This window comes from Erigeron canadensis, chromosome 3 (assembly GCF_010389155.1).
Source record: "Erigeron canadensis isolate Cc75 chromosome 3, C_canadensis_v1, whole genome shotgun sequence".
Taxonomy (NCBI): Eukaryota; Viridiplantae; Streptophyta; class Magnoliopsida; order Asterales; family Asteraceae; genus Erigeron; species Erigeron canadensis.
Genome location: NC_057763.1, coordinates 34,493,119 through 34,515,571, shown reverse-complemented (window position 1 = coordinate 34,515,571; position 22,453 = coordinate 34,493,119). Strand labels below are relative to the sequence as shown.

Below are 22,453 nucleotides of genomic sequence, written 5' to 3'. Positions count from 1 at the left end.
TGTTGAATAATGATCACCAATCTTTATGTTTACTTATTTAGTCTGGTTATGTTTAATTCGCTAAAAAACAATGCTACATACTTTACATGTGGATTAAAAATAAATAAAAATCTCAAGCTCAAAAGTTACAAATTGAGCATGTATAAGCCATGCCTTGATTATGTTATTAATTACTTACTTTTCTAGAAGAAAGAAATGTACTTCTAGTCTATTCGAATTATTAATCAAATATTATAGAATAGCCATGGCTTATAATTTTAAAATTTATATAATCATAATTATAAGTATCATTACATAACATCTATTGCTATCCTTTTTTCGTTTTCTTTCTTTTTTCCTTTTTTTGTTGTTGTAGGATATCTTCTTTTCTAGATGATATAGAAGGTTTATAACCGAGTCCTTTATATTAAATTTACTTTACCGGCGCAGTGAGGCGGTGGTTATGGTGGCGACGGTGTGATGGTGAAGACGACTGTTGGTGGTAGCTAGTCTGGTAGATACGACGTCGAGTGGTTTAAATAATTGATGATGAAACGGTTACTGGATACATTTTAAAAGATAAAGAACTCATAGTGTAATTTAATCATTAAGGACATTTTAGACAATTCTCACCATGTAATTTCTAACAAAAATGATTATTTTTTTTATAATATAGTATAGATAACTCAAAATGAAATGTACCTGTATTAATCTAATTTCATTCTTTTTCTTGTCTTCTAAAATATTCTAATTTTAATTTTAATATAGTATTCAAGTCAAGTCCACAGCAAGATATCAATTACATTTGAAACATAAGATTACAATCTGGTCTTAATAGTAATAATTGTGTATACAATAAATGATTAGGTAAAAAAACTATATAAATGTTGACTAAGAATACAATTATAGCATCCGATAATGATGATGCAGATAAGTAATCAATTAAATTTCTATATTTTAAATAGTGTTTGAGTAGTATTATTTTTATACTTTCAGAGCATTTGCTTAATGGTTGAAAGATCATCTCCCATTCGAGATGTTGTGTTCAAGTCTTGAAAAGAACATAAGAAATCCTTTTATGAGTGTTTGGCTTGGGTATACTCAGGTTCAAGTCTGAGGAGGCAAGATTTACCTCTAATAATCGTTGTGCCTTCAGGCGGATTAGTAGGAGATTTTCCCCATCGGATATTTGAAATAAGCATTTCCACTTCGAGAAAACTCTCTTGCGCGGATTCGGTTAAAACAACGTATGTTAAACCCCCCACGTCGAATCACTACACGTAGTTTACAACGAAATTCACCCTAAAAATAAAAGAATAGTATTTTTATATTTTAAAATTTTTTTTTAAGTGTATGGACTTTACTATTTTAGTGTTGTATTTAATGTCTAATAAAACAAAATTTAATATATATTTAATTAGTCAAAACAAATTCAACTCACATAAGTTTAATATGTATTATCATAAATCAAGATGTCAACATAACAGTAAACGTGTAAAAAAAAAAAAAAGAAGAAAAGAAAATTATAATTTCTAAACTTCTAATAGAAAAAATCAACTTTGTAGGTGTTTGTGATTGAGTTTTGAGTTAATTATCTGATTATTGCATTTATATAACGCAAATAATCGAAAAATGTGTTTGGCAAAATAAGTGATTATCCAAGTTTAATTAGAGAGAAAACTCAGTTTTGAAAAAGCAGGTAGAGACATGTTTTTTCAAAACGCAATTTTTAAACGCATAATTTATTCTGTAAACGCAAACACAAACACCATTCTAAATAACGACATCTATTACAGAACTATCACGGACGCAAACCACCATTAATCTCAATCTTTTAATAGTGTATTTCTCTCTCAACTTTTACTCTCTTCACAAATAAATAAATATATCATTTTAACATTGTTTTCTTAGCTTAATGATGCGTCAGTTACGAAGATTATGTTGTTGCTCGATCTTACCGTTTAAAACTACTGTATGTTGTAAAATGTAAAATGTCATTAATATATGTATACCACCAAATAAATGTCAATCTTGCTAAATGAATATATTTTTTGGGTTGTGTCGTTCAACTTAACTTTTTTTGTTTTGTAGTAGTATTGTGTGCTTTAAATTGCATGACATGAACCATCCCATGCATCTAGAACTTCAAATGGCATGACATGAACCCCATCTAGAAAAACAGTCTTATAGTAACATTTCTCAAAGGTTAACGACTATTTACTTACGTAGTTACACAGGAATAATAGGTTATCTCCTTCCTACTACACTTACTTTACCTTTTTCATCATACCAAACCATTTTAATATCATCGTCATTTTCTTTAATTTCTCACACGTTACTTGTTTCATACCCAGACCCAGCAGTATCTCTTGCTTCTCACAATGAATTGTAGGAGCAAGAAACCATGCATCTTTTAATAACCAATTTAGACTATAAAAGTAGTTTGATATAGTCGGTTATGGACAAATTAAAACGTGCATAAGTATTGGGCTAATGGTACAAAAAATTACTGCTACTACTGTATTATGCTTTGGGAGTTTGGGTCTTTTCATTCTAAATTAGTATACCTTCTTTTTCTTTTTCTTTTATCGTTTTAAGGATATAAATTACTAGTTTGATTGGCAATTGAGAGACTTCTTTTATAAACCAAACAATTCATTTTACCCGAGTTTATAAAAATTGTAACATGGAGCAACATATTAATCTTTTACTCCGTATGTTATAAAAATTAAGATCCTTATTTTATTTCCCACGATTTTTAATTCCCCCAATGTGATTAGAGTTTGGGCCGGGGATATCAAAATCGGGGTGAATTAAAGGCAAAGTTTTAATGATGAGATTAACAAGATATGTTATTCCACGTAAAAAATTTAATTACGTGACAAAAAGTAAATCTGGTCAAACAAATTGAATGGTTTGGGAAAAACATTTTCTCAATTGCAAATCAAACCAATATATTTTTTTTTTGAAAGATGAATGGAGAACTTTGAGTCGCGATTTGACAGCGGGAGGTCTAATATATGTTGTCTTAACCGGGTATGCGCTAGATGACTTCCTCGAAGTAGAAATGCCTATTTCAAATACCCGATTGGGGGGGGACCCCTACTAATCTGCCCGAATGCACGACGATTAATAGGGTAAACCCTTGCCCCCTCAGACTTGAACTTGGGTATACCCAAGCCAAACCTTCATAGAAGGACTTCTTATGTACTTCCTAAAGCCTTGAACCCAATACCTCTTGCTTGTAAAGCAGGTGCTTAACCATTTGAACTAACTAGAAAGTACAATCAAACCAATATATAGTTTGTATTTTTTATACGCAATTTATAACTTATAAGGACATGAAAAAACCCATAGATAAATATAGTAAATATTTTTGTGTAATTTGAGAATAATATTATAAGCAATTATCTCTAATCTTTACGAACAAATTTCAATTTAATTTACGCAGATAAGTCAATTTGCCGTCAAACTATGGCAAAGGGTCAAAAATCAAAATGATCGTCCAAAAAATTATATATATGTATAATATCTTCTTTGTTTCTTCTTTTTTCCAATTTGGTGGTATATGTGGTGGTCTGTTTTATTTATCATCTTGGTAATATCCCAGTCTTTGAGTTATAATAAGTCAATATAGGATCTCAAAATTTTTCTAGAAACAGAGTCAACCCGCGAGCAATAAAAGTCGAAAGTACGTCATTGATGACGCAGTCAAACCAACCAACCCATTAAAGTTTTAACATGAGAATACTAAGATCCGTGTGTATGTGTGTGTTGGTGCAATAGTATATATATGTCCATTTAAGCACACTAAAACGCATTCATACATACAATTGACAAAAATAGTTAATTTTTCGACTTTTGTAACATTAATTTGTGACATGACCAATGTGTAGTCATAGTATCAACTGTCTCATCAAATAAAAGGTTGTGATCTTTTATTCTTTCGAGAGTTATTTGTGGTTAAAAAAAAATATAGTGATCGATATGAAGAGAAATTGGAAGAATGATGGCGAGATTGAGAAATTAGCTATGGCTAACTGCATGATGTTACTTGATCAAGTAGGCCAAACTAATCGCGGTAAGGCTTTTCATTGCAAGACATGTAACAAAACATTTTCGTCGTTTCAAGCACTTGGTGGCCATCGTACAAGTCACAAAAAGCCTAAAACGACAAATGATCATCATCAGTCGCCTACAAAGGCCAAGACACATGAATGTTCTATTTGTGGATTAGAGTTTGAGCTCGGGCAAGCGTTGGGTGGTCATATGAGGAGACATCGGGAGAGTCACGTGGACAAGAGTGTCGCGGCGTCTGTGGTGGTAGAAGAGGGAAATGGTGGCGCGAGAGGGTTGTGTTTGGATTTGAATTTAACACCTTTTCAAAATGAGGTTAAATATTGGAATTGTAATAGTGGAACTGTGGAAATTGCTTTATAAAATTTGGTCTTTGTAGTATATTTTTGTCATTTATAGTTCATTTTCTGTTATAGAGTTTAGGAGTTAGGATTTCAGTTTTACATTATTAATTATTTGAAAATGAAAATTCTGTAAATACACAGATTGTATACAGACGTGCCTGATTTTAAAAAACATGTATACCTTTTATTGAACTGATTACAAACTACTTATATTGTATATAAAATATTAATGTATGTGGTAAATCATAAAACTCATTTGTGTTTTGATATGTTACGCTGCTGCTTCTATTTTGTTTCATTTTTTATAGCCATCACGTTTTCCTCGTTTATATTAATTATGATTACCACTAGAATTATAAACATGTAATAATATAAAAACAATGTAACTTTTTTGCAAAGAAGTTGAAAAACAATACCATGAAACTAGTAAAATATATCTTTAATTTTGTTCAGAATTTTTATATGTATAATATAAGTGTAGTTATACTGATCTCTATTTTTACTCCAAACAGAAACAAAACAAAAAAAATTCATAAATGTGGTTTTAGTTTTTCAGAAAAGTCATTGTATAATTACTTGGAAAATTAGCACGTATTCAAGTTCTGCCCAACGGATATTTTGTACTTGTCTAGATGGCTTGTAATCCAAAAATGATGCTTTGAATTTCGGTGTTAGGCATGACATTTGAATAATCAAGATGCGACAATAATAATGAAATGAAAATTTTATTTCTAAGACGCAAGTCCTGAGATGACCCTGAACACACAAATACTCAAATATGATGCTAGTATGTCCTGTTACAATGAAGTTAAAGTTAGATGGATACTTAACACTTGTTTTATACTAAATCAATCAATCTTGTAAAAACGTCTTAGTTTTAAAAACATGAATGCAGAACGGATACAAAGCTTTAATCGAGATTTTAGCTTTAGATCTAAAAGCATGGCTAACAAAGGATCATTCATCAACTAGCACTCGAAAAATTTATAACGGTAGCATCATTTTTTATTGAAAAAGATGAACCCAAATCAATTTACATCTTTATATACAAAGAATTAAGTGGAGCTGGGAACTTTGATATAAAGAATTGCAGATTTTGATTGGAGATAGCATAAGAACTTCAAAAGAATATGATCAAATTAAGGAACAATAGAGAGACGGCATTACAAAATCAAAATACACAAACAAGACCATAATAAGTTTAGTACAATCATGTTACTTCCAGGACACCATTGTTAGCCCTACAAGATATATGTCAAACCACTTGGACAAAAAAAAAAATTACATAAATCAAACCAAAGCATATTTGTCTACACCAAGTTTACTAAGATGTGAAACAAAATGAGAAACAAGAAATACAAGAAAGGTGATTTTTATAAATGAAAGAGACTACCTTTAACACACTAACACAATTAAAAAGGAATGGCAGATAGGCCTGCATATTACAAGCACTGCCATCGACATATTTTTGTAACAATTAGTTTTCTCCGGCTATATATCACCAACCAGCCGCATAGAGAGCAGCACCATGATGAATTCTGTGTACGTTTAAGTACCGCAGCAAGCTGACTTCTGCGTAAGTTGACCATTTCCAGCTGTTGCATCTGGTTGGTTAATTTTAATCGTTGATGGCTGCAATGATTGAAATAATCAAAAGCAATTAAAACTGTATCTGCTTTTCAATCAACAGTGGCAATTTGCCAACTTCGACCCAAATAATTTATAATAAATTAACTCAAATTATAGTTTATCTTTTACAGGTCAAAAGAAAAACCATTCAAGAAGCTTAAAAGAAAAACAAATCAAATGGCTCAATAGTCACACCCAAAAGGCCAAAATAATGCACAAGACCTCATAACTCTGGTTACTCAACATTTTAAATCACTATTTAAAAATAAATATTTGTGATCATATTTTGACACACTATGTATGTAGTAAAATAAACATTTTATAGACAAAACATGTTCATGCCAACGTAACCTGACCTGTCCTGTAAAGCTCATTTTAATTGTTTACCCAACCAACCAGAAGCAGGACCACTCATGTTACCACATCTAGCTTTAATCTTAGAAGGTTTATCACTAAAACTAAATTGACCAGTATTTCTGAAGCAACTTTGAAAACATACCTCGGCCTTAGTGTCAGTTTCTGAAAGCCTTTGCTTGATATCCTTCGCTATTGAAAAGAAAACTTCCTCCACATTAAGGTTTGTTTTTGCACTCTGCATTAACAAGGTTTTTCAAGATTCCCTTTGAATTATTATACAGGTAATGCAAAATTGCAAACACATAAAATACTAAAATAGTAGGGTATGAACGCTGAATTCCTTACAGTTTCAAAGAACTTGATGCCATATTCATCAGCAAGTGCTTGGCCCTTTGCAGTCGGTACAGCCTATGAAAAATGTGATGATGTCAGATTTCATTTAGTTTTCTTAAGCATAAAACTTGAGTTGGCAATTTCGACTCCTTTAATTGTGATACATGGTAAGTTTGAGTTGTGTAAAACCTCAAATGGGTCAAGTCAAAAAACTTAGCTAAAAGACGTACGGATCAAATGGGTTAAATTTCACCCAAAATTATTCTATAAAAAGATGTAGATGATTATTGTTACTTATATAGGCGATCAAAGTTAACATCATAAAATACATATCTAGAAAAACACATACTACAAAAATTTACAAAATAGTGTTTGAGGATCAACCAACCCGTCCTGACCCATTTCAACCAAACATAAAATGACTTGCCAGACCCGTTTTGACCCATATCCCAACCCACCCATCTTCCCACCTTTCGATAAAACCTTATTCAAAAGTATACAAAAAGCACAAAAACAGAAACTAGAATACCCTTTTGCTTTCATCCATATCAGCCTTATTCCCGACCAGGATCTTGTTAACATTATCAGAAGCATGTTGTTCGATGTTGCGAATCCAGTTTTTTATGTCTGGTGACAAGGAAAACCAAGATGGTGAGCAATGAAATTCATGCTAATAGCTGACTGTCAATTGACCAACTAGAATGACTGTAAGGTAAGAAGTACGCTAAATTAGACTATCATGATTGAGGATAGAAAACCTTACTGTTGAAAGACGACTCGTCTGTAACATCATACACCAACAAAATACCCATAGCTCCCCTGTAGTAAGCTGGAGTTTGGAGGGTTAAGGGTGTAAATTAGATATCATTATAATCTGAAGAACAACATGAGAAAAATATCTGGACTTCTGGATACTTCAGAGTTATAAATGCTAAGTTTTTTAGGGAAAGGCAGGTTTCTTTGGATAGTAGAAGAGGCAGTTCCACCCATTTACTAGTATATAAACGGATTCGAGTTATGGGTTATCTCTACCATATCAAACGAGTAAAAGATCAAAAGGGTTAGCTACGACAGTAACAGGTCGAAAATGCCCCCATGATGTATTTCAAAACTTTTACATTACTAATGAAGTAATGCTTTATTTTACTAATCATATTTAACATGCTAAACATCACAGGTACATCAAGTGATCAAAGCCAACTCTTATCCCAGCTATAACTATAGTATTCAAACCCAACAAGAGAATTAGAGATTGACCTATGAAAGCTATATTCAAGAATATCAGAGAAATTAAATGTCACATAAACAACTGAAATAATATTATCTACTAAAAGAGAGCCAGGCTGTACCAGTTGTGATTGTCCGGAATCGTTCCTGACCAGCTGTGTCCCATATTTGAAGTTTGATCCGCTTACCATCAAGTTCAACGGTTCTTATCTTAAAATCAATACTGTGTAAAAAAAAGACTTTCTAAAGTCAAAAGAATTTATTTTTTTAAATGGATCAACTGTAAATGCAATGGTTACGAATATAACTCACCCAATGGTCGTGATAAAACTAGTAGTGAAAGACCCATCAGAAAAACGCAAGAGAAGGCAACTCTTTCCCACACCTGCAAGTAAATGAAAAAAGACAGCAAATAATGACTTAATATAACGGATTCTAATCCCGTCGTATTAATATTGCCACATAAAGGCTCATACAACAACTAACAGAAAATGTGGGCAACATAACAGAAGGGTAAGATTAAAAAAGTGCAACATTGACAACAGTTAACATTCTCAGAGTTTCTTAGCATGTGTTGTAAGCGATCTGAATAGATAGTTTCCTATGAAAGACATCTTAAGTTTTATTTCTTGAATAACAGGCATGCACAGAATCCCAAAGTTCCAACTTCCACCAACATCTTGTACGAACCCATCCCATAATAGGCTCGCATCATGCCACAAGCTAGGTGTAGAACTCATTCCCAAAAGTTGGCTCAAATACACCTTGACTTATAAACCACCAACCAATCTCATACTTAGCCGATGTGGGATCATATCAATACCCCACCCTTTGAAGAGCAACGTCCTCATTGGTCATGCTTATGTTGGTCACGATTGGCACCCTTCTCCTTGGGTACAAGCCACCACTCCATAGGTCACCACTCCGAGTATTGGAACCTTGAAAGGTAGGGTTGGCTCTAATACCAATTGATACAAAACCATCCCATAATAGGCTCGCATCATGCCATAAGCTAGGTGTAGAACTCATTCCCAAAAGCTAGCTCAAAAAAGAAGGGGACACCTTGACTTATAAACCACCAACCAATCCCATACTTGGCCGATGTGAGATCATATCAATATCAGGAAAGGAATTCATAAAACCACAATTATAAAGACAATGTGATACGAGTACAAACTGCAGCCAGCAAATTAGTTCGATTAGAACCACTTTCATTTTCGATTTGTAGACCAGACCACTTATATGGAATAGATCTATTAAGTGTTAAGGGTGATGTTCCACATACTTCATAAATTATGTTTGGTAAAGTAAATATAAATAGGATATTTTGAATGAACAGAACCTTGATTTAATAGGGTGAGATGAGCATTGAAGAAGATCTAAAGAAACTAAACTTTGAAAATTAACTATCACTACTTAGAAAGAAGTCTAGTTTATCTGTTCCAATATGAACTTCTGACAGCATTTAGAATACAGATCATATAGAAAGTAATCAGAATAGCTAATTAGCTATTATTGTTCTACTATTAAGCCAGAAAATATTACAATAGATACTTTCCTTCCAATCTACACAAGTTGCCAAGTTCTACATTAAGTTGAAAACATTGTAAAGGCCTGGTATCATATGTATCCAACGGTGTAATCTACCATCATAATAAATTAATTATTATTGTATTGTTAGACATTGGTTCTCGTTGTCAATCCATCATGCATGATGGTGCTATTGCTTTTTCATAGTCATTTGATCCTTTAACGTTTAACCCACTCTAGCACTTGTCTATTCCATCCTTCGAAATACAAACAAAGTGGTTATTGTACTTAGACAGTCTTTTTCTGAATTACATCCTCAAATAAAAAAAGATGTCTCAATCACACATTATATCATCACAGTCATAATTACATCTTACCTCTACATCCCATTTTAGTAAAACCAACAAACATGAATGACATATGACACCTTAATGGATCAAATGGCTAAATGTTAACATCTCAACCGTTATTGATTACGTATGGTATGCAAAAGTTGAATCGAATTTGGTAAAAGATGATGTCACTTTACGATAATGACAGTATCAGCATGCAACATACTGGTAAACCATTTGTTTAAGTATGCACTTGGAAAAAAAAGAGTAAAAAACATAGTATCATCTTGTATAATTTGATGTAATTGCACGTCATGATAACGTAGAGTGGACTCATAGCTAAGATAACCATATGATTCCCTTTATCGTTTTAACTAATCTATAACGTCCAATACTCCCCTATATAGTCTTACATATCGATATTTAGGTATTCTCTCATCGAGAGAGAGAGAAGAGTGACTTATGACTTTCTCGTGCGATCCTAATTTCACAAACAATCATGTAACGTCACTCGTTACATCCCTTTCCTCCCGCTCCATTACGCCTCTCTAACATATTATTAAACATCAATGAGCTTAATTCGGCTATGGCGCACGAATATTCAATAAAAATAGACTAATTTCTAACATCAGTTATGAGAGTCATCTTACATTAAGCAAATAAGCCTAGATCAGTACATAAATCACATTCAAATATCTAAATATACATACAGATATACACATATTATCAATTAAATACATATTAAAAAAATCACTCACCACTGTCGCCGATCAAAAGGAGCTTGATAAGGTAATCATAATCTGCACGTGCTCTAGCTGGAGGAGCGGCCATCGGAAAATAAAAATCAAATAAAAAGCCCTAAAAATGCTGCGCGTATGTGTATATATATACACACTTTATATCTGTATAACAATCAAAATTAACAAAGTCATGGATTAGATACGAAAATATGAGATCCGCGATTGAAGATCGAGATATACATGTAATATTACGGTAGAGTTTAAAGAGAGGTACGATACACGCGCTGTAATGATGATGATTGGTTGATGAGGGTACGACGTCGTTTTCTGGTGGTTGTGTATTCCGATATGGAAAGATTCCGGTGTTGACGAGGACAGGATTGGGGAATGTTAACAGACAGCTGTGGGTTGTTGTTTTTAATGGAAATGAAAGAGGCTGGCCACTATGATTGATAACCGTGTGCCCAACCTAATGTTAAAAAAAATTAACGACCTTCTTCAATCTCGTTTTTACGAGTAAAAAAAATGTGTCACTAAATTAATCCTAAAAGTTATAATTATGGTGGATTAAATAGTTATATACCTATCTATACTCCTATATAAAGATTATCATCCCTTCCATTTTTAGAAATAGTTACTCAAATGTCACATGGGAATTTACCAAATTGCCCCTTAATAAAAACCCACTATGGAAAGTGTTTTATAAATTACCAACTTTGTCCTTAATTAATTAATTTACACCATAAACCCTTATTTTAATACTTAACACTTTAAACCCTTATCTTCTAAAACTTTTCACTATCACAATTACATCAACCTACACCACTTGACACCGCCACCACTACCAACGGTACCATCACCGCCACCACTAGACCGTCTTCTACACCACTAGACCGTCTTCTACACCACCGCCGCCGCATTCCGCGGGTACCATGCTCGTCATAAATATTTAAATAGGAGTTTTTAATATGAAAAATATAATTTTTTTTATATACGTCAAATACAAAAATGCAAATAGTGATTTTTTTTAAACAAATGGTTAAAAATCAAAACCTTCACTTATATATACTCCCTATATAAACAAACTATCGCTCCCTCATTTAAACACTTTACCTTTAAATGGTCTATTATACCCTTTTAATTTATACTACCACCAAACATTTTATCCCTAAAATAACAAAAATACCTTTAAAAATACCATATACCCGATTTTGTCTCCCTACCCAAAATACCTTATCCCTGAAGACGCTCATTACCAAAAGACACACACATCCATTTACCCCCCCCCCCCCCTTAACTAGGGATGGCAAAAAAAAAAAAACCCGACACCCGACGAGAATATCCGATACCCGAACCCGTTCGGGGCAGGGAGTGGGACATGTTCACCCCAACCCGACCCGACCCGATATCAATAACTATATATATATACTTATAAGTGATTAGTTTTGAATTTATATTTCACCTTTGTAATTACAATGTTTCACACTTATATCAACTAATTTGTATCCACATTCCACACTTGCATATCCATTTCTTAAAACATCAAAAGCATGTAATATCGTTTCTTAAATTAAACATGATTTTGGTCATTATTATTGAAAAATCACTATTCTTATCGGGTCGGGTTTCAGGATTCGGGTTTTGTGGCATTATTTTACCCCCGACGGGGTCCCCGATAAGGTACCCGATGAGTATCGGGTTGGGTTCGGGTCGCAAATTCCTTATCGGGTTCGGGTTTGACACTACCCGCCCCAAACCCGACCCATTGTCATTCCTACCTCTAACCACACACATCGCCACCACCCCAAAAACCACCATCCACCGTCACCATCCACCGCCGCCGAAATCACATCCTATCATACCCGCAACCGCCGCCTGATTAAAGGTATCATCCCCCCATAACCACACACACCGCCACCGCCCCAAAAACCACCATCCAACGCCGCCGAAATCGCATCCTGTCATACCCCCAACCACCGCCCGATTATAGGTACTTTGAATCCCGAAATCGAAATCGCATCCTGTCATACCGCCACCCGATTATAGGTACTTTGAATCGGATCCGATTATCTTAACCACTGTTGCCGGTTTGGATAATTTAAATTCTTCTTTAATTGTTCTTTGATTTCGATTTAAAGGTTTGATTAATATATTTTCTTTTTTTTTTTGGTCTGGTGTTGTTATTGTCACTGCCAATAGAGCCACCATCTACCACCACCTATTCACAATCTATGGTTGATCCTTCAGTATTTCAATGGTAATTATTTGTTTCTTATCGTATTATAGTGTCCATTAATTAGGCAAATCTTTCGCTTATGCAAATGATTTTATATAACGATTTTAAACATCAACCCACTTAATATTTTGTATAGAGATGTTTATCTTTCATATCTATATTTGGCACATATTTTGTTTCTAATTTAATTTTTCTAATAATTAATTATCGTTATGATAATCATGAGAGATATATAACAGTATAACTTCCATAAACAAAACACACAATACCAATTCTATATAAACCCTTTTCAATCATCACATGACTTTCGATCATCAGGTTCATAAAGAAAAAATTATGGCTGAACCTTTAAATATAAAGGAGGCCTCCATTCAGTATCCTTATTATAGCCTTAATTTCAGTTTGCGTTGCACTAAAAGTTGATTTATGGGAATGACTGAATGAGTAGTCTTCCACTTCCTTCCTGGTATTTACACTTTTATATACTGTTGGTTTATCAGTTGTGATCACTCTATGTACTATAGTTGGCCTTCCACTGCCTTCCTAGTATTTACACCACCTTTGTATACTACTGCTTTAGTTGTAGATCCCTCTATATATGTAGTATAGTTGTTAACACGGGTCTGGTTGGTTGGATAACAAATACACCAAACAGGTTTGGGCCAAACGGCCACTTTAGTACATATATAGAAAATGATAGGATTTTTGGATCTTATATCTTACTGACTAACAATACTTGAGGTATGTCGTATTTGTGTAGTGGTTGTCCTCTGCGATGTATGAAGTATCCTCTTCATGCTATCATACATTCTTTTATCCATATATTCAACTTTTATCTGTTTTAGAGGTTTTGATCTTTAAGCGTTGTTGTAGACTTTTAGTCTTAACCTTTTGGCTTTCGTCAGTTGGGTCGAAAGAACACATTGCGGTATATGTTTGATTGTATTTCAAATCCTCAAAACATTGTTACACTCTAACTCTTCCCAGTTCTAAGTACATGAAATAATGTCCCAACTCTCACTGTTGGTAATATTGTAGCAATTTATAGGCCTTTTAGGCTTTGCTGCATGCTGTTGGATACTACTTGGAGAATTTGTATTTTTTTCAGCCAACCGTTTGACTATCAACCCTTCATTGGTGTGATTGAATCAGGACATGTGGCAGTTTCCCGTGGCTGCCCTACAATCTTTTGTGATACTTGGGGTAATCAAACTCATGCTTTATATTGCAAGTTCTAGCAATCTTTTGTGAAGTTTAAAACATATGTTGACAATTGTATGGGTCATTGTATTTATAATCATTGCCTTTTAAGTTGTAATAAGACTAGTTTTGAAACATGATTTTTGCAGTTTTGAAACATGATTTTTGCAGTTTGGACCACGATGTTGCATTTGAAGTTATAATACTTGGATAATCAAATGTTCTGATTCACATAGATGCATGTTCTTCTATAGAAATGTTGACCTAACCAATGGCTAATGGGGAAGGTGATCAATGGACTGGAAATTGGGCAATGGACTGAAAAGTCGGCAACTTTTACAAACTTAAGTTGAATATTTTAATGGTTTACTCGGTGACATATACTAGCTTAAATGAGTATCAATTACCGCCGCAACGTGCGGGTACTCTTCTAGTGTCTATAGAACAAGATGTTGTTGCGGCGGGTACTCTTCTAGTGTCTATAGAACAAGATGTGTTTGTTTCACTTGAGCCAAACTTAAATGTTACTGTTACTATTTTAGCTCCATCATTTCCCTCTACAACGAGTTATTATAGGTACTCGAATTATAATTTTACCAAATCAAGTTCTTTTGACATGTTAATGATAGTTTTCATATTAAGTTTAACAAAATACTTTTACTAGGTTAGATTTTAGATCAACAAGCCATTGAACCAATCATATTGCTTGCATTATGTGTTTGATCGTATCACAAATGACATTACTAGCGTCTAAAAACTTTGTGATTTGTTCCAAGTTATTTTGTTCTTCAAGAACGTGCCTGTTTATGCAAATAGACTTAATAGTAAAAGTTGGTATCAAGTCAAACTGTCAAAGCGCGCAGTTCAAACTTAAAACGAAACAAGTTGGCTTGTGTCAACAAGCTCTTTTGCTTTGAGTTTATCAAAAATGATATGTAGTGTAATGTTTAATGGTTATTACGTTCAAGGGTTATATTTATTACATGTATAAAAAGGATATTGAAATAAAATCCATGCATTTAAGGATGGTTATGTCTAATACGAAAGTCATCTATACTGTTATATAAAAATTATAAAAGGTTTTTAAAAAATGAGACATGTGAATTGACCAAAATACCCTCAATGAATTAAATTACTATCAACTCTTAATATTAAATTACACCATTAGTCCATTATATTATAAAATATCTCTACTAACCCTCTTTAAATCAAATATCTTTACCTACACCAATTGATGTCGCCACCACCGTCACCATCTGTCGCCGCCATTACACCACTGTCATCGCCGGCTCGTCGTCGCAATACGCGGATACCATGCTTGTTTGTATATATTTTAATGTACTCTACAGTCTACAATTATATTTAACGTGCATAAAAACACTTGTATCTTCCATATTAAAAGTCCACCTCCTGATTTTCATGGTAAATGTACAAACAATTTATGCACCTTAAACACAACCCTAAGGGCTGTATTTAGCAAACCCCATATTATTAATGTTTATATAATGGAAAATGCTAAATGCAGCTCTAAGGGCTGTATTTAACTGCATAAAAAAAACTTGTACCTTCCATATTAAAAGTCCACCCCCTGATTTTCATGATAAATGTACAAACAATTTATGCATCTTAAACACAGCCCTAAGGGCTGTATTTAGCAAATCCCTTATATAATTAATATGAATGGTAACGGATTTTAATTGGACTTTTGAAAGCTTAGATCTCTAAAAAAATTTAAATTATATACACAAACGTGTTAATAACACAGTAATAAGAAAGTTTCTCGCGAGAACAAAAGTCTCAGACTCATAACCTTCCAAAAAGCTCTTAAAATCTTTTAAAGGTGTTTAAAATAAAGAATTTTATAAGAGAGCTAAAAAATAGAAAGTTACAGCCTCAGCCCAAGTTTTAACTCTAACTCAAATAGTTAACTATCCACTTTTATCAAACATATCCAAAGTTTTTCATCGCTTAGTGGCTCCGTATATAATAATGGTACACGCACGTGCTTAAAGGGGTCTAACGATACAAAGGTTTTCCCCTCAACATGGTCACTAAATCTAGCTATGATAAATTGATAATAGGTAAATCGTAAATGTGGAGACTTTGAGTTTCAAATTTCCATTCAGCATCAAGGCCATATCGAATGACACATGCAACTTCGCCAAATCTAGCCATGCTACAAACTACAAACATTATAAAGTGGATAGTAGATACAAGTTAAAAGGCATTTTGAAAAGTTTATTCTCAGAAAATCTAGATATTTAAATAGTTGAAGTAAACACCTCCTTTTTAAATTAATCTCATAAAAAAACGTACAATTTATTCAGTTTTCCCTTTTATGATTAATTAATAACTAATTAAATAAACCATAAGTTCTTGGCTTTTGGTCTCGACAACCCGCGACCTACAAGCTACTACTTTACGAGACTATTCAATTTAATATATGTTATTTTATATGTACATGTACATTATTTTCTATTTATACATTTAAACATCTGAATCAAACACTATCACTCCATTCTTGAGTTTTTTTTTAAAAGTTAAGAGAAGAAAGGAAAGGGAAAATTTTAACTTTTACATTCTTGAGTTTTTTTTACCCAATAAAAGAAAAGGAATGATTGGAAAAGTTAGGGTTTTTATGTTCCAAAATTTTCTTACCAATTGTGGCCTGATTTGGATGTAAAACATTCCAATCAGGTGTAAAATTACGATCTTTGAATCGAGAATGGAGTGTAAAAAGAACAGCAGCCATACCCAGATCAATATCATCAAAACCCAACTTACAAATCAAAGGCCAATAATGATATTGCTGTTGATGATGATTTTGTGGGTGTAGCAAGATTTATTTTGTTTCTTATTTAATTGATTGATTTGATTTGATTTGATTTGGCGTATGGATATATCTGAATGAATACTAATAAATCAAGATTATTATTATTAGATTTAGAAGGTCGGGATTTTAAAAGAGAGAGGAGATTTTAAGGTTATTAGAAAGTTCAATGCAATACGCATAAATTTCTTTTTATGCGATCTCAAGTTTCTCATAAGAGTCTGGTATTCAAATTTTTGCAAATTGCAGCTGTGTTGTTTTTTTTTTTTTTTTTTCTTTAGTTTTCTTTTGTAACTCCCTTCTTTGATATATTTTCTTATCCATTCTTCTCCTATCCAATCTTCTCCTTTCTTTGATCACCTAAATTGTCGATCAAAATAACTACCAAAGATCTCCAATCTTCTTCTCCGTTCGTAAACAAAAATATAACTACCAAAAATTGTGGATCAAAATATAATTGATCACCTAAACACCACGATTGAATTTGTTACATATATAGCCTCATATTCTTTTTCTTCTTCTAAAAATTATAATCTTACCATTTAGTTACAAGCATATATACCTTTTATGAGTTTATCAATTTTTCAACATGATCGAGCATGGAAATTATATTATAAAAACATACAATGAAAAATAATGGGTTCAAAGTTATAATGCTTGAAGAATATGCTTCACATATGCTCTACCACTAACTCAAAGACTCATTCTTTAGAATTAAACAAATCATGATCACTTTCTTGACCCTTTTTATTCATACATACCATTTTATGATTCCCATATACATGTGTGGCTCTGGAGAAGTTCAACACTACCACCACCAGCCTTGGTGCTGTGGCGGCCTAAGGTGGTAGGCCTAAGTGGTGGTGGAATCAAGCTAGCTTTGTGGTGCGGTCTATGAAGTAGTGAAACTATCTTGAATAGTTGGGCAACTACTCAACCTTTGGCAAATTTAGATACAAGAAGAAGAAGAAGAAGATGCTATTTTTCTTTTTCTTTCGCTAATAATTAGTATTTTAGATGAGTTTTGAGGAGAAAACTGATTGTTATATACGAGTATATCAGATATATAATGGTGTAATTTTTGAGACATTTGGTAGTGTAACGAATATTTGTAGTAAAGACTTTCAGAAATGTCCCCTATGCTGTCATGTGTACGTATACATTATACACACACAGGTACCCATATAACCAGATATTCGTATAGAATTATATTATATATGGCATACTTGTTGAATTTTATGTCTTTTGCTTGAAATAATTTTACAGTGATAGTCTGCAGAAATATTTCATAATGAACATAGAGCTACTTGGTTTAATTAGCATCTTCGAACCACCTTATATATATATATATATATATAATAACAAGCAAATGTATGTTACATTACTCTCTCATTATTTGCATTCTGTAATCTGTATAACGTCAGTTAGGATTATAACCCTTTCAAGACATTTTCTCAAAACATGAAGAACATACTAATAAATACTCGTTTAATTTTCACCTATTGTGGGCACGTGTGAGTTTAAGAGGAAAACAGGGGTTTCTCATCAAAAAGGAAAAAAGAACCATCATTATTTATAAAATTATTGCTGAAACAATGTAGGCTATGTACTTATGTAGCAATGTATTGTACGAGCATATACACTATACCTGCAATTAAAATTATAGCACAAGCTAATTTGTTTATTTATAAGAAAATTTGTTTATCATATTACAAATACGCTAAGCCAAACACAAGAGGCTTACCAACTTTTCCATAGCACGAATAACTCGTTAAGTCGATAAGTAAGCTCGCCCAAACACTGAGAATTGAAATACAACTTGTCAACATACAGAATCAATTTGGGATAAGATATATAGATTCATAGAACGCTAAAAATGCGTAAAGAAGTTGCAAATATTTTACAGTCAACTGCTCATTTTTTCTTCCCCGCATAAGCAAGTAAAGCAACACTGCCAGAATCAACCAACAAATAGTCGAAAGTTTCTGGCTTTCATTGCTATATATAACCCACAAGGCCACAACAGTTAGTCAAGTCCCTGAGGCAAACTTCTGACAGCCAAAAGCTCTTAATGATGCACTAATAATCGCATACAAATGAATATGTTGAATTCCACATTAAAAACTGGTTTAAATTGCAAAAGGAGCATAAGAGTTGATGCCAGGAAAAACATACATTATACGGTAACTTAAAAGCCAAGACCATGATGACAACAAAGACAAGTGAAATGGAATCAAAATCATGATCATCAAGTCTCAAAACATAAAAAAACATTCTTTCACTCTCTAGTCTAACGAAACATTACCAAAAATATCTTTAAACTCTCCCTTAGTAGAAAAACCCAAGCACTTTCCCACCGACATTCTTCCTCCTAGCCTCTTCATGATCCATGATTCCAGCAGATGTGGTCAAGACAATGTACCCAAACTGCATGTGTTCAGCCAAGATATTTAAACAAACAGCATGAAAGGAAAATAGCTACGATCCATTAATAAACAAATGGGTCAACTTTCATTATGTTTCATCTCTAGCAGTCAATAGACCGTAAGAAAAAAAAATAACAACAATGAAGCATGTCGAAGGGGCCAAGAATGTAAAAGAGTTTATATTTCATCCAAACTTGTTATATTATACTGTAGTTTATAGTTTATATTATTGTTACAATATGAGTAGAAAAAAGGTTTGGTGTTGGCCCAATATGTTTGGGAAGAACTTAAATTATCATAATAAACTTTTGAGATGATACCCAACAAATTAATTAGTTATAAAGTCAAAAAGTGTCTGGATATCACCCAGCATGACCAACGCATGGAACCTGTTTAGACACATTACCCACCTACCCTAACATAATCATCTGAAGTTACGAAACCTAACCTGTCTGGAAGGAAGAAGTCTTGCGGTCCAAGGCTCGATCTCCTTGACACCAACATCAAAACGAGGACTGATAACCCCGCATTTGTTCAAACGCCCATTCAATTCAACCACAATCTTACCAGATCTGTGGTCATCAACATACTCAAATTCACCAATATAACCTGCAGTTAGATATAAAAATTGTCAACTCATTCCTATTTGAGAAGTGTGTATATATACAAAAGAGAAGAAGCATACCATGCTTTTGCATAACCATAAGAAACTTGATGATCACTTTTGAAGATGGCCTGATCATAACTTGCCTTTTCCCTCTCTTCTCGGCATTGTACATACACTTAAGAGCATCATTCAGAACACTAACTCTCACCATCCTGATAAATTCAAGATACTGCAAAATAATTGGAAAACATAAGCACCGGCAGGCAAGTAATAAACTTTAGTTTTATCAATACTTCAGTTTAAGATGGCCTCGATGAGGCTTCATTTGTAGACTAAGTGTACTATATTACAACCAACCCAAAAACATAATAACACTTAAGTAACATACAAATGTTTCACATCTATAATATGCACTGTTTCCGCATGATAAAGTAACCATATATCCATATCTTAATTTCAGAACAATGCATCTTTTGGTCATGTCATTCTTTCGTCGGTATTAAATAATAGGAAGAAACACAGGTGTCTAAGAGAGTAACAGGTCATAGATATAACAATTCAATTTCCAATTTATATCCATCAAGCCGTAGTTAAAGAAGAAATAACTGCGAGCATTACAAACTCATCTCATTATATACCCAACCAAAAATGTACATTTTGTAAACCTGGAAATTAATTGTTCAATTCGGTACGTTTGTTCAATCAAGATTTGTTAAGCTAGTATCCCATAATGCATCATAAATGAATAAACAAAGCAACAAGTATTTTTCTTGCACTAAAACAATTCTAAGGTACATCCTTTCAAAACGATTCTGTATTTTGTAGACGAAGAGCGATATTTTTAGACTTGTCACCACAATCTTAGTTAGAAAAACATTCACAAATTCTGCCATCAAACAAATCATAATTCACTAAATTTAGTTGTTTTTTTTTTATCTAAGGTTTCAGCCCCTATGCCTAACGTCTATGATCTGCCAAATAGTTCTCCAGTCAAACAGAAAATAATAATAAACATACAAAAATTCTCAATAGTCAAAGATATTAAGCAGTAGCAGCCCGTTCCATAACACACACAAAATTAGTTAAGCAGATATATATTTATACAATGAGACATTAGAAGAATAAAACCCGCATATTTTTCAGTGGAAACTTCATAAGTTGCGAATTTTTGTTTATGTAAGGAAAATATGGATCAAGCCAGATATTAAAAAATGTAGCTCAAATCTACTTTATTATAAAGGCAAAAACTAAACAATATAAATACAGATACAATTAGATCAAACAAAGGACGGCAAGTAAAAAATGTAATAATGATAATGTGTTTGTGTGATTTGATAAAGAGAGAGTTAAGAAATTAGAACCTCGCGGAAAAAATGGCAGCGCCGTTTGTGTTTGTGTTTGGCAGGCGTGTGTTAGATATGAAGGAGGGAAGGAAGGGAAGATGGATTAGGGTTTGAGAATTTTATTGGGCATGTCAATATACATCCTCCATTTTCTCAATATCTACAATAAAACCCCCTCAAGTAACTATATCTTTCCGTTTTAACGAGAGCTTTGTGATCAATAATGGTAAACTTTAAAACTACTTTACCAAAGCTTCAGTAACTATGGTGATGTGATTTGGTGACGATGATGAATTGTTTTGTAACTGGAAATTGAGTGGAGAACAAAGGATATGAGGCTTTCTCGACACACTTCATACGTTCTCCTGACATTTCTATATTTCTATTTATAGGTGATTTCTCCAACTAACAACATTATTGCGGGAAGCATAGGAGACCACTTCTATATAGAATTAAAAGCTTGCATCGGATGCGATCATGACTTCTTTTTTCTTTTTGAATATGTATGGGTGAATATGTAAATGATAAAATGCATTGTATGCATAATTGAAAGTAGTTTGTAAACCTCGTCTCATCTAAACTTCTACATCACTTATTTGTAGATAATATAGCATGATGCAATGGGAAGTCAATGGGCATCAATATGGCCCATGAATGAGTCCAGTTCATGGAGACAAACTATGGGACGTGTTTTCTTGGTGTGAAAGATAGGAACAATTATCTATTTTGAGAGTTTATTTTATATTATATGTTTCTAAGTTTGTTTATGTTTCCTAGTATATTTAGGGTTGCTTTCCTTTAAATAGTTGACGATTTTTTATTGTAAATCAGTTTTGAGTTTTATAAAGAAATTGACATTTTGTCAAGAAAACAATTATGGTTTCGGTCTTTTGATAATCTAGCATTCCTGAGTCATTTGATTGCGTGTGAAACTGCATCATAGCAACTCACACCTCATGTCTTTTGGCCATAATTGCGAGGTCGAGATGTAAATAAAACTCATTTTAAGTTGTAGATCTTTCTTTAATCTTCACGTTACCGGCATATTCGTCAAAAATGAATATCAGATCAAGAATTTATAACCAAAACAGTGCAAAAATGTCGAATTGTTACTTTTCAAACATGTTTACACCAAAATTCATTGCAACCTACAAAAAAAACTCTTACACATAATAAATAACTAAGATACGTTAATTTACAATCAACAACGGGTCAGGCTCATACGTTAAATGGCACGAATACGCTCAATTAAATATGTATAAT

At 33.1% G+C, this 22,453-nt stretch overlaps 3 protein-coding genes across 4 annotated transcripts; 1 reads left to right on the top strand and 2 right to left on the bottom strand.

Moving 5' to 3' along the window:
- The first annotated feature begins 3,795 nt into the window (after positions 1 to 3,795).
- On the top strand, positions 3,796 to 4,437 carry LOC122594081 (zinc finger protein ZAT11-like). The gene has a single exon (XM_043766557.1). It carries the CDS (start codon positions 3,967 to 3,969, stop codon positions 4,417 to 4,419), a length of 453 nt encoding a protein of 150 aa, XP_043622492.1. The 5' UTR covers positions 3,796 to 3,966; the 3' UTR covers positions 4,420 to 4,437.
- A 1,126-nt stretch (positions 4,438 to 5,563) lies between these two features.
- LOC122591256 (ras-related protein RABE1c-like) lies at positions 5,564 to 10,985 on the bottom strand. 2 transcript variants are annotated; one of them, XM_043763493.1, is made up of 9 exons: positions 10,801 to 10,985; positions 10,567 to 10,710; positions 8,259 to 8,331; positions 8,069 to 8,169; positions 7,483 to 7,548; positions 7,249 to 7,346; positions 6,732 to 6,794; positions 6,529 to 6,621; positions 5,564 to 6,032 (listed from the first exon to the last, which is right to left on the bottom strand). In XM_043763493.1, exons 2-9 carry the CDS (start codon positions 10,637 to 10,639, stop codon positions 5,949 to 5,951), a joined length of 651 nt encoding a protein of 216 aa, XP_043619428.1. In that variant the 5' UTR covers positions 10,640 to 10,710; positions 10,801 to 10,985; the 3' UTR covers positions 5,564 to 5,948. The 2 variants fall into 2 exon arrangements, with proteins under 2 accessions (XP_043619428.1, XP_043619429.1); XM_043763494.1 differs by having other exon boundaries at positions 10,828 to 10,985.
- Positions 10,986 to 18,924: 7,939 nt separating this feature from the next.
- LOC122594321 (40S ribosomal protein S15a-like) lies at positions 18,925 to 21,300 on the bottom strand. The gene is made up of 4 exons (XM_043766799.1): positions 21,209 to 21,300; positions 19,926 to 20,076; positions 19,689 to 19,849; positions 18,925 to 19,241 (listed from the first exon to the last, which is right to left on the bottom strand). Exons 2-4 carry the CDS (start codon positions 20,056 to 20,058, stop codon positions 19,143 to 19,145), a joined length of 393 nt encoding a protein of 130 aa, XP_043622734.1. The 5' UTR covers positions 20,059 to 20,076; positions 21,209 to 21,300; the 3' UTR covers positions 18,925 to 19,142.
- Between the last annotated feature and the right edge of the window lie 1,153 nt (positions 21,301 to 22,453).